The 13,534-nt window shown below is 36.4% G+C and overlaps 2 protein-coding genes across 2 annotated transcripts; both read right to left on the bottom strand.

Annotated features, from left to right (window-relative positions):
* Positions 1–415: 415 nt before the first annotated feature.
* On the bottom strand, positions 416–4,849 carry LOC149726045 (sphingomyelin synthase-related 1-like). Its single transcript, XM_089890853.1, has 8 exons — positions 4,690–4,849; positions 3,389–3,603; positions 2,939–3,051; positions 2,435–2,587; positions 1,983–2,079; positions 1,358–1,442; positions 872–966; positions 416–586 (listed from the first exon to the last, which is right to left on the bottom strand). The coding sequence occupies exons 1-8, from the start codon at positions 4,729–4,731 to the stop codon at positions 562–564; spliced, it is 825 nt and encodes a 274-aa protein (XP_089746979.1). The 5' UTR covers positions 4,732–4,849; the 3' UTR covers positions 416–561.
* Positions 4,850–6,157: 1,308 nt separating this feature from the next.
* LOC149726044 (sphingomyelin synthase-related protein 1-like) lies at positions 6,158–13,211 on the bottom strand. Its single transcript, XM_089890847.1, has 9 exons — positions 12,995–13,211; positions 12,259–12,370; positions 11,541–11,728; positions 10,200–10,414; positions 9,778–9,890; positions 9,378–9,530; positions 8,426–8,528; positions 7,594–7,684; positions 6,158–7,173 (listed from the first exon to the last, which is right to left on the bottom strand). The coding sequence occupies exons 1-9, from the start codon at positions 13,124–13,126 to the stop codon at positions 7,045–7,047; spliced, it is 1,236 nt and encodes a 411-aa protein (XP_089746973.1). The 5' UTR covers positions 13,127–13,211; the 3' UTR covers positions 6,158–7,044.
* Positions 13,212–13,534: the final 323 nt, after the last annotated feature.

The following is a 13,534-nucleotide window of genomic DNA, read 5'->3' as shown; positions in this document are numbered from 1 at the left end:
TGATTTGATCGGCTTCCAAAGTGTAAAACCAATTTAAAAAATCAATACTAATTTGTAATGTTTGAACCAGTGATTTTCACTTCTTTATAATGCGTATGTTTGACAAAATAATAAAATATTTTGACTCCTACTACGATACGTTGTAAAACACTACGCCCCGACCAGCATTCGTTGCTTACAAAGCCATAGAAAGCAGGTTTCTACGCTGCTAACGCTCGTTGCTACGTACGCTACAAGATCATCTTACTGATGGAGAATCCCCTGTTGTGATCAAAGTCATAGAAAACTATGTTTCTAATTTTTTGGCGCAAACCTACTTTTTGTTTATAACTATGACGTAATAATAAAAAAATTCAAATTCTTGCGAAGCGTGCGTTAAAATAGATGATATCAGCTACACATAGATTATATTGCCTTGTTTCACATTACAGTCTGATTCGTTTATTACATCACAATCATTATATGAACAATCTCTCCATTGTGGTATGGGTGTTACGTCACAAACGTTAAATTCCAGAAACAATACGAGCTCTTTAAATTTTGAATCGCGTAATGACGTCATCAGCAGGTTATTTTCTTGTGGGACCTGAATAATAAGTATAGTTACGTCACTATAGTCGGTATTCTGGTGTAAGATAGTAGAATATATATTACCGTGAGGTAAGATGGATACCGTTAGCACATGATATCATATAATATACTATCGAATCTTGTTTTTAACAATTAACTACCCTCTGTTCTAAGGATGATAATATTGAATTCTTGAAACATTCTTTGTTTACTACTGTGTGGGAAACAAATTACCCTCTTTTACAACATACATCCACTATTGTATCTGTTGGCAACAATACACCATATTGAACCATCTTACCTTAGTTTGAATTTAACCAACTCGAATAAACTTTGATCGAGATCATCGTTGATTGACTTGTCGCCTTCAAAGTAATCGTAGAAAGGAAACAAAATCTGGGGTAGATGAACATAGGGTTTGTACACATATAGTAGGGTGGGGAAAGATGGGGCACATTTAGAACATAATATCCAAATATCCCGATCGTGTTTCAAACAAATAACAACGGTCTGTGGTAGTCGTGAACAGTATAGGTTTGCACATATATAACTGGTGTGGTTAGCGCGTATGCTTCTAGTCACGAGGTTTGGGTGCGAGGCTCGGAAACGTTTTTCGTCTAAATTGTAAACCATATACAGAAAACAATCACCACTAAGTTACATACGTGGTAACTCGTAAGCGGGCACGAGGTGTATGAAACAGAACACCCGTGTTATAACGACTGTCATTGCCCCATCATGCGAGGATAAATAAGTTACATTCCTTCAATACGTACACTGTACCCACCTTTCTCATTAACGGAGGATTATCAATCTTGTTCATGACGTGGAACGCGAAATAGGTTTGTGACGTCACAAGCAGGGCGAGAAGGCTGTGAATACAATTCAAGTTTATTGTAATAACATCCATAGTTAGGTTATGACGGCGTTTCATTCGGATGTTATGTTATACTATATATGATTAACCGCATTATATAGTAGGGTGGGGGAAGATGGGACACTTTTAGCACAAATTATCCAAACATTCTAAAGTCGTTGTAATATAGTTTTATAATTCTTTGAATGTTCTTTGTTCACTACTCGATGGGACGAGAAAATAAAGTAAGAAGGTGTCCCATCTTTCCCCACCCTACCGTATCAAAACCGTAATTCACCGGAACAATGTTCCAGAAGCTTGATAAATATTTTAAGTTACTGTTCCGGTAGTTTCGAGACATTTTACCTAGAATTGCAATAAATTGAATTGGCTTGGTTTCTGAATTGAGTGGTCATGCGTTACAAAACATTGATTATTTTAACTCTTCGTTTAAAGCTGCGAGAATAATAACAACGATGAGAAGGAAGTTAGCAGCAACGCAGCAGTTGTTAAGGAAATAAATGACAGTTTTTTATGAGATACAAATTGTACTCACACATCCACTGTGTAATGCTCATGCGCTAATAGGATTGCCAGATATCCAACAAAAGATACAAATATTGAAACGAATGGAATCAGTCGGTTTCGAGTGTCTGGAATATACAGTTTAAATAAGATACATTCGATGTTGTAAAAGTATAACACAACTTTAATTACTAATGAAGGAAGTAACGACATAACGACAATCGTTATAGAGCACGCTTACGGGTAAATATAAGAAACTAAGCGGGTAAAAAGCGCGGTCGCTATCCACAGAAATTTGAACCTTATATTTTGTCCTTTCCGTTGCGTCCAGGAAACTGAAATACTTAACATTAAAGATAAATACGTGGTAACTCGTAAGCTTACACGAGGTGTTTGAAACAGAACACCCGAGTTATAACGACTTTTGTTGCTCCGCCATGCGAGGATAAACAAGTTACCAACATTTATGTATAGGCTACTTACTGTGTATGAGTACCAGCATAAGCATTGATATGTGCGCTACATGGCCACTAAATATATAATCCCCACAACAATGAACAGAATTGATGGTCATGCCGCCTCCAATAAGGTAGCGGACTGCAGGTGCGACACGACGTGTTAAAGTCAACATTGGAGCTGGGGATGTGATGTTTTGTTTTATGTTTAGTAAGTTCTATATGAGTGGGGTCATAGGACAATGTAAGAGCCCATTAAAAAAAGAAAAAAAAATATCAAGCCGCTAGGTGTATTTATGTGAGCTACACTGCAGTACATTTATTTAGTAGAGTGGGGGAAGACAGGACACCTTTAGCACATATTACCCAAGTACCTTGATCGTGTTTTAAACAATTAACAACGGTCTATAGAAGACGTGAGAATACGGTTTTATAATTGAATGTTCTTTGTGTACTACCAAATGGAACTAGGAACTAGAATGAAAAGGTGTCCCATTTACCCCGCCCTACTAAATGATAATTTGCAACTTACGTGGACAGTTCATATCTGTTGCGGAGACAGGAAGATTAGTTGAAAGCATTAGGGGTGCTTTGTAAAGCACTGCGATGGCGCAAAGGTAGAATCCTCGGCGGAGAATTACAAGTCTGCAAATAATTAGTCTTCATATAGGGGGTGTCCAAGTGGGGGACCCTCAACCATACAAAAACGAACATGAATTAATATTTATCCTCGCATGGCGGGCCAACAACAGTTGTTATAACACGGGTGTTCTGTTTCATACACCTCGTGCCCACTTACAAGTTACCACGTATGTAACTTTGTGGATGTATTGCCCGATGGCACACACACGCCCACAATGATACCAGGGTCAAGCTTTAAACCCGTACCCTATATACCATATAACCAGGCGCGCTGACCACTGTACGACGGCACCGGTATAATATAACTGTATAGGCAAAGTCCTCTTCCACTGCATCTTACCCGTTTCGTTTCATGGCAACATTCACTAAGTTTACGACAATGGTGGTAACTATGACGTATTCTGCCAGCTGCATTCCCCATTTACGTCGTGTGACGTTACCAAGTATGATGTCAGGTAGGGGAGGGTGGTGCTTCCGATCAGGTGTCCAATCAGATGTCACCATGGCACAATATGCGGCCATTAACTCGATTGATAGTTGGAGTAATGCTGCTGCCTGTATGTAGCTCATGCTCACTGTCAAGTTATAACATGGATGTCTTCTTATACACCAGACACACATGGTGTATTCATACACCTCATGCTCACTGTCAAGTTATAACATGGGTGTCTTCTTATACACCAGACACATATGGTGTATTCATACACCTAATGTTCACTGTCAAGTTATAACATGGGTGTCTTCTTATACACCAGACACATATGGTGTATTCATACACCTCATGCTCACTGTCAAGTTATAACATGGGTGTCTTCTTATACACCAGACACACATGGTGTATTCATACACCTCATGCTCACTGTCAAGTTATAACATGGGTGTCTTCTTATACACCAGACACATGGTGTATTCATACACCTCATGCTCACTGTGGAGTTATAACATGGATGTCTTCTTATACACCAGACACATATGGTGTATTCATACACCTCATGCTCATTGTCAAGTTATAACATGGGTGTCTTCTTATACACCAGACACATGGTGTATTCATACACCTCATGCTCACTGTGGAGTTATAACATGGGTGTCTTCTTATACACCAGACACACATGGTGAATTCATACACCTCATGCTCACTGTCAAGTTATAACATGGGTGTCTTCTTATACACCAGACACACATGGTGTATTCATACACCCCATGCTCACTGTCAAGTTATAACATGGGTGTCTGCTTATACACCAGACACACATGGTGTATTCATACACCTCATGCTCACTGTTGAGTTATAACATGGGTGTCTTCTTATACACCAGACACACATGGTGTATTCATACACCTCATGCTCACTGTCGAGTTACAACATGGGTGCCTTCTTATACACCAGACACACATGGTGTATTCATACACCTCATGCTCACTGTCAAGTTACAACATGGGTGCCTTCTTATACACCAGACACACATGGTGTATTCATACACCTCAGTTATAACATGGGTGTCTTCTTATGCACCAGACACACATGGTGTATTCATACACCTCATGCTCATTGTCGAGTTACAACATGGGCGTCAAATAAAATATAACGAACTCCGATACACACTATTACATTAACAATACTAGACACGAAATACTTACAACAACAAGCTTTAATTGCTTCTTAAACAAAACGTCCGTCATTTTGGCCTTGGCAACACCACAAACTAATATACCTGTTTATCGTGTATACGGTATAAATATGCGATATACCTACTGCTGGTATACAGAATTTAGAATTTAATACTGAGTACCGCGTATATTATGCTGCGTGAGAAAATACAGTTTCCTTCCGCGTTGGTTTTATATTAGACGTAATACGAATCGGTTGTTTAAATGACGTATTACGCGGCGGATATTTCAAATGACAAAGTATATATCATTGTGTTCGAACCAAAACCAGGGTGGGGTAAGATGGGACATGTTTCGTTTTCATTGTTAGTAGAAAACAAAGGATATTTAAAGAATTATATATTTGTATTCTTACGACTCTAAAAGAGCGTTGTTATTTGTCTAACAAATGATCAGGAAATATGGAATATTATGTGCTGGTTTATAACCAACTTCCCCGTTTATAACCAACCAAATATCTTGTAACGGTGAGGGTTGGGGGTTGGGGGTTGGGGGTTGGGGGTTGGGGGTTGGGGGTTGGGGGTTGGGGGTTGGGTAAGGAGAAGTAGATTTGTCACCGAAGTGTAACAAAGCGATTTGATTGGTTGTAATATATTATTAGCATTTTTATTTTTAAATTCCGCTTATATGTATCCCCGTTGGGTATCTCCTGTGTTCTTTCTCTGACTTTTACCTTTTAACAGTTTATTTATTTCCTTTTGACGTCACATAATCTTTAACCTGCTTGGCTGCGTATAATACAGTGCAATGGGGTAAGATGGTTACGTCGAAATCACATATTTCCTAATCGAACTTTAAGAATGGTCTTTAAAGTTTAGAGGATACATTTTTGTAATACTTTAACCATCCTTAATTTGCTACTAAATGGTACGAACAATGAGAACCATAACATGTCCCATCTTACCCCACCCCACCATATCTCGTATATGACATCACTATTCTGATGAAACAATAATTTCCTCTGCTGAGATGCATCGGTTATGATCCCTACACAATGCTATTCTATGACGTCACATCCGTTTTGATCCACCCCCACACTTGAACACGTGATCAAACAATAGGCTTTATACCGAACAAACGAAACATCGCGAGGTTAATGGATTAAAGCAGAACTACTCCGCTATGTAAATCACATCATTGCGTCTCACCCGTGTGTTTTTTTGAGCTCATATATAGATTTTAATACCGGGAGGTTAAAAGGATATCGTTGGTCGCATGTTACGGCAACGACAGTCGTTATAACTTGGGTGTTCTGTTTCATACACATTTTGACTGCTTACGGTTACCACGTATGTGACTTAGTGAGTGGTTGTTTTTCTGTAACTGAAAACTCCTGAGGAATATATTGCCTACGGGCACACGCCCATAATGGTGGCAGCGTCGGGTCTTGAACCCCGTATTCTCTGCATGCAAGTCGTTCAACCACAATAGCAACAAACGAGTTTATCCTTACATTTATTGCAAACACAAAACATAATCACTTAACACTGAATTAAATTACAAGTATTATACTGAAAACAAATTTAATATTATATTTTTCCCTGTAATGTAGAAACCATGTGATGACAAATAGGACATTATCAATTTACAGTGTTGCCATGTTTAGTGTAAAGCATAAGCAGTGTAATGGTTTTAAAGGAAAAGTGAAACACTGCAAATAATCAATTAACATGGTGGTATATTGTTTGCTCTTTATCCAAATGTTTGGTATGCTGTTTGTGTTTTAACACGACCTTTTCTTATTTGTTGCAATTTACAGAATAATCTTTCAACACAGACAATCTCAATGATTATAAGGCAAATAAAAATTAAAAATAAGCGGTTTCTTTCCACCAAGTTACAAAACATATGCTTGGTCTTATACTGTAGTTGTAACTGTGATTACAACGTATTATAAAATGCAATAGTTTTTCGCCACATTTGGTATAAACTTTATATTGATATTTATTTTAGTGATATTTAATACTTAGCGTCATGTTCCCTGATAGATCTTACTAAATAAAAGTTTCGCATTGAGATAAAATTAATGCTTTTGTACCAGATGAACTGAAAAAGATTCTTTTGCATTTTGCCTGGTGGCAGAGTTAACAGAAAATCATATTATATACAAACACCCACAATTTTGAGTATTACGCAATCAAACAGTTTTTACTAAAATAGGTCAAAAACTCGTACAAAACATGTGTAGGCCGCAACCTGTGAAATATCATCACAATTCAAAGTCTTACTTAAGCCTGTTGTACTATTTAAACAGCAGTTACCAATATCGAAGAAAATTCTTCGAAATTAATCTAAATCAATGCATGTAATTACACCATGGTTGTTTCACTTGTTCTTTTTATACAAAGGTTGAATCCACCTTTTAACATCCGACCTTGTAACAGGCCAACAATATTCATTAGGAATCTTCCCGGGTACGTTGCATTCAAAGTATGAAAGCAATGGAAACCAAATCTGAAAATATCAGTTATTATAAACACTTTTTTTCTGTTTCATTTAAAAGAGAGATTGATGATGTCATTTTAGGGGAAATATATATTTCTTGTAGTAAACCATTGTTTGATTCGATTTTGCTTTTTACATATTACATGGAACTTGACTGTTATTTTATTACGAGCATCATCCAACTTCATGAGCACCAGATCAGGGCCAGATTGCCAGAAATTATCGCAGCTATTTTAGTCGATTTATCTATTTCGTAGGGTAAGATTAATTTAAACACGAAGAGAAGGGAATACGCAGCAAAACAACAGTTGTTTAAAACAGCATCCATGCAATGACCCAACATATCTGCATAACTAATTATAAGCAGTTTAGCCCCAGTGACTTATCCATGGTTGCCATTACATAACTATGTAACTACATATAGATTACCTTTACACGTTTACTGTACCAATAACACCTTGTGTTGGCGAGCATGTGGTAATATAAGAATATCCTCGATGTTATGTAGAAAGCAATCACTCTGCAAAGTATTGAACATATGTGGTTGTCATGTTTGAATAAATGATTGCAACGCAAAAGCCATTCGTTATAACACGGATGTTCTGTTTCATACACCTCGCGTGCCTGCTTACGAGTTACCATGTATGTAACTTATTTATCCTCGCATGGCGGGCCAATGACAGCCGTTATAACACGGGTGTTCTGTTTCATAGACCTCATGCCCGCTTACTAGTTACCACGTATGTGAATTACTTATCCTCGCATGGCGGACAACAACAGTCGTTATAACCTGGGTGTTTTGTTTGTTCATACTGCCTGCTTTAAGAGTTATCATGTATGTAATTTTATAGGTGATTAAAAGTGACCACTAGTTGCCATAAAGCAGCTTGCCCAAGGACACACACGCCACGATGGTGGCAGCGACGAACATCAACACAATATCCTCTGTTGAATGCAAGGACGCTAACCAATGTACCATGCTGGTACCACTCATAGTTAAAGCAATGGGATTAAATAATTGAAATATATAATATATATATTTATGGCTTTAGTTTAAACACATAATATCCAAATATCCTGATCGTGTTTTAAACAATTAACCACGGGCTATGGGAGTCGTGAGGATACAGTTTTATAATACTTTGAATGTTCTTTGTTACTACCAAATGAAGCAAGAAAATAGAATGAAAAGGTGTCCCATTTTCCCCACCCTACTGTATAACAAATATATGTATAGTTTTAGATTAACATTACAACTTACACGTCAATGGAATAATGTTCATGAGCAGCAAGCACAAAGAATATTCCAAACAAATTAAGAACCCAGGAAAATGTATGAAGACGATAATATTTACTTGGGGTGTCTGTGATGTAATAATAATCACTATTATTCTTTTGTTACGTAATAATAAAACACAATGATAGAATTCAAAGACAGCAAGTGAATATTAATAAAAGCCACGAGTTGCGTGATACATACAGGATATTACTTATGTTGTTTTTACTTATTAGGATTATTATATTTATAATCTCGATAACAGCTGTTGCAAAATATCATAAACTGTGGTGTATAAGAATTGACCATTGTTGTGTATTATAATAAAATATTGTAATTGCAAATCATATATAATGTTGTATTATGATGTCATAATGATAATTATTCATAGGTTTGTTGGTCACAATGACACATCAACACAAACCCAGATATTCTGCCATGAATGCAACAATCTATAATTAAACCTGGGGTGGCAGGGTGGGCAGACCAACCCGGAATTTCTAGCACCGCATTAATCAGTAAACATTACAACCAATAAGTTAGATTTGTTTTACAGGATTGTGTGTCTAACTATCCCTGCCTCCCCCTATGTTTATAACTAAACAATTATTTTAACAAGGTACAGTCAGGAGCATTTTACCTAAAATAGTGATGAAATATGATATAGTTTGGCACCAATGTAAACCACCGGTGGGGTTAGTTTAATCAAATCTCGGAGGTTTTAACCAATGGCAATAAAACATTGACTAAACATAGCTTTGTATTTTCGTAGGAAAATAATAGAAATAAATATCTTTTACAATTTGGGAACCAGGGGTTGATGAAAGTTGCAACTTATGCAAAATTCCTAGGGCGAGCCTGCATGACTTGCAATCCAGCAGCGTATAAATTGGCTCCTATGGTTTGACACATATATTATAAACCAACACAAACTTACATTCAGTAATAAGATGATTGAACAAAGTTAAATACGCTGTGTGACCACTAAACATATAATCACCACAAGTATGTACACCAGTGAGTGTCATACCGAACCCAGCTACAATTTCAGTCGCGCGCACGAACCGCTGCCATGCTGAGTGATACATCGCTGTGAATGGAATAAAATGTCATGATGTTTGATTGATAATAATTATATATAATATTCAATTATCAAACACTACAGAATGTACCATGCATACACATAGTTTACTCTGCATGGGTGAAGGAAATGGGTCCTTGGTATTTAAACATATATGACATCACACTACAGTGAGAGCATCATGGTTTATGAGGGTTAGGAAGAAATTTTCATAATCCACCCAACGATCCCAAACAACACAAAACAACCCACAAACCTGAACATTGTAAATGTTGCCCCGGTACCGACAGTGATGTCACAATGATGGTGACGGACCTTAGGAGGAAAACGGAGCTTGCGATGCTGAAGAAACGACGCAGAAGGATCATTCTGTGGGGGGGGGTTATTTAGGGGGTTAAATGGATATTAGTAAATGGGGGATATGAGTCAGTAGAGGAATAAGGGCCACAACGCCCAATATAGGGGTTTACACCATAATGAATAGTGAGTTGGTATTGATTTTGGCATACACCTAAACTGACATTATAAATATAGGTGACCTCTCGGTTAAACTTATGCAAGTTAACCAGAAAATCTTGTATATGAAAAGTTTTTCAAAATTTAAAACAAGTTAAAACTGAATGCTTGTGTAGGTTTTGTTGCCACGCAAGGATAAACAAGTTACATTCGCCAACGAACCTGTGTTTATGGAAGAACAGAATGAACAGCCACACGATGGCAAGAGAGAGCCCGCATAACTCGGCAAGTTGGAAAGCGTACGGGATCAACGGGACGTTATCGAGGAAAATGTCGGGGAGAGGGGGGTACTTCTGTTTGTCGGGTACTCGCTCATGCACGAGAACCATCATGTATGCGGTGACCCACGACACAAAGGTCGCGTATAAGAAGCTTACCTGGTGAAATGGTGTGTCTATTATTTAACGCTAGGTTTAGATTTTTATTTTAATATCCAGTGATTTCTATTCTGTATTCTGTATGGGTAAGGAGATTTAGGCCAGAGTTGGTCCATTACCCCAAAAACTCGGCCAATAAAGATAAAATATATGATTATGATGTCATAATGTTATTTCTTACAAATAATGATAAATTATGAAGTAAATCAACAGATAAATATTCATGTTTTGGGCAAAAATTCGCCATTTTGTTTTGCTGTTAATAAACATTAAATAATGATGCTATAAATGCATGGTTGGGGTATTGTACAAACTATGGTTTGAACCTTACTATAACGATGTAAGACCTCATCCATATTAAATAAAATGATAAAAAAGTAAAAAATGTACACTCATTATATAAAATTACAGGGTGAATGAATGAATATTATCAAGTATAGATTTTACTTTGTATGAAAGTGCCCTGATATCAACATTCAGTAACTTGTTTGTTTATGTTTTGCATTGATAATACCAACACTTGCGGTATACCACCTCACATGAAGATATTCACTTTCATAACAATAAACAATGACATCCTATATCAGATTCTTAACAATAGTAAGAAGCATCAGTAGAACCACATATAATATTACAACAGATCTACAGCCAATTCAATCACCATGCTTTCACTTTACAAAATTGAGTGTCTTAAAGTTAAATCTTTATATAAAAATAAATTTCAAAGGAATTCATAAAACAGTCAAACCACATTTACATAGAATCAGCCATATCTTTAAAACGTTCTCGTTATAGCTTTATGTCATGTAAGAAACAAACAATTTATGAAATACTAATCTCAATTTTTTGAAGGAGTTTCCTCAAGGAAGAAATATCTAATATAACAAGTTAACAACCACTATAAAATAAAACGTAATAAATTTGCTTTAAAAAAAAAAAAAATTTATAAATACCAATCTCAGATTCTAAAAGAGTTTTTACAAGCAAGAAAACAGCCAGCATAACAAGTTAAACAACCACAAAAAATGAAATTTACAAACTGTAAGTTGAATATAACCAAGTAGAATGAATATAACGTATACAGTATGTACGGTATATATACTCGTATAACAACTCATAAACTTACAAACAATTTATTGAGTTCTGGTAAGAAGGCGACATCTTTGCCCCGTGACCTCATAGAGACCTCTATGTCGCTATCAATGTACGAAGAATGATCCGTCTCGTCGTAACTTGAACCCCTACCATCGTCGCTATGATGGTTGTTGTTGGTGGTTGTTGTGTATATCTGGCTCCTCTTGTGGTGAGACACTCCTGTGGAGAGAACAATATTGTTTATTCAAGAAAAATCAAAATAGTTTATTTATCCTTGCACCTCAGGAGTTATAACCTTGCTATGTGGCAAGTAGTGGTTGGCATGCCAACTACATCCTGGTGTTTGAAGGTTTACGACTCCTATAGTTGGGAATTCTTTGTTTGTGATATTAAATGTAAAGAACTTCTTATTTATTTCTTTAACTTGGAGTTACAACATGGGAAGGTTATACTCTCGTGCACCATGTAGTTACAACCACTTGTTTGTTCTGAAACGTGCTTACTTCACCATTAATTTACTTGATATAAATATTTAAAATATTGCAACAAATTTGGCAATTTCTTGGTGTGCGATCTAAAAGGGCGGACGACTTCATTTATGTTTAAGTGTCTCAAACCCAATAACAGCATTGTATCTTCTGGGCTAAAGGTAGACACGCTAAGTCGCTAACCGCTGTCGCAAACAGCTGGGCTGTTAATAAATTACTATTTTCTTCAATAACGTATGAATTATGACATCACAAACCCACCATTTAATACACGACGCTCAATTTTACTTTTTTGTTGCAAAAGTTTCAAACATCGCCACAATTTCTTTATGTCGCTTAACTTCTTGAATTGCAAAGGAGGATTCCGGAGATCCTGTGGTGTAAACATATATATATAAAACTTGTTGTACACATAAATATATAGAATTTATTAAAAGTGTTACAAACATTAATATATTGAACTTCTATTATCTTTACAATTACCGATAGGGAAGATCAAATTAATCAAAACAATGAAGAGAATTAGCAGCAAAACAAAAGTCGTTAAAACAGTTAGGGTAAAACTTCTTTTAACAAAGGGTGACATCATAATTATGTTTTAGCCTCCAGTTTTACACCTAAAACAGATTTTACCCTGCTGTTAGGTGTCCATACAAACAAGCAGAGCCAAAGTATATTGCATTCACCACATTAATCAATGAGGTTCCCTATGTTTGACAACTATGAGTGTAACTGTATTTTAACAATGTCACCCCAGATTTTACCCTGCTGTTAGGTGTCTATACAAACAAGCAGAGCCAAAGTATATTGCATTCACCACATTAATCAATGAGGTTTCCTATGTTTAACTACATTTTAACAATGTCACCCGAGATTTAAATCTATAAAACAAGACGGAAGACACCTATACCAACAGACCACAGCCTCTACTATATGTTTTATACTGGATAATAGACATACTTCATTACCCATAGTAGCCTGGCCACCAGAAACTTACTTTTTCAGTCAACGACAACAAAACGTCTCCATCCACCTCATGCTTCTCACACAACAACTCAGAATATTTTTCAAAACCCTCAGATTTCAACCAAACTTTTACTTCCTCGCAACCCCACTCGTGAATATACATGACCCTTAACTTATTTCATTCGTAAGTTTATCCTAGTATCCACAACACCTAAAACTTGGAGACAATATTGTTTACAAAATAAGAATACGACATAATATTTACATTTCGTTATAATACATAGAACCAAGTTTCGAATAATGTTCTTTTTTAACTTTTACTAAACACATTTAAACCTGACAACAAGCAATAATAAGCATATACTAATATATATATGTTACGTATATTGTAACCTTATAAGCTAAATCTATTCATATTATTGCTTGCAAGCAATTTTTCAGAACAAATCAGAACTACAGTACCGACCTTTGCACCGCAGCTTTAGTTACAAAACAATCGAAATTATCAACAAAACAGCTGACGCCGCGATAATGACGTCACAGTAGACAAAGAACAGCGTGCGCAGCGAAA

Source organism: Ciona robusta, chromosome 12, assembly GCF_009617815.1.
Source record: "Ciona robusta chromosome 12, ASM961781v2".
NCBI classification, from domain to species: domain Eukaryota; kingdom Metazoa; phylum Chordata; class Ascidiacea; order Phlebobranchia; family Cionidae; genus Ciona; species Ciona robusta.
The sequence above is the reverse complement of the archived record's forward strand: the minus strand, read 5'-3'. Positions and strand labels throughout refer to the sequence as shown.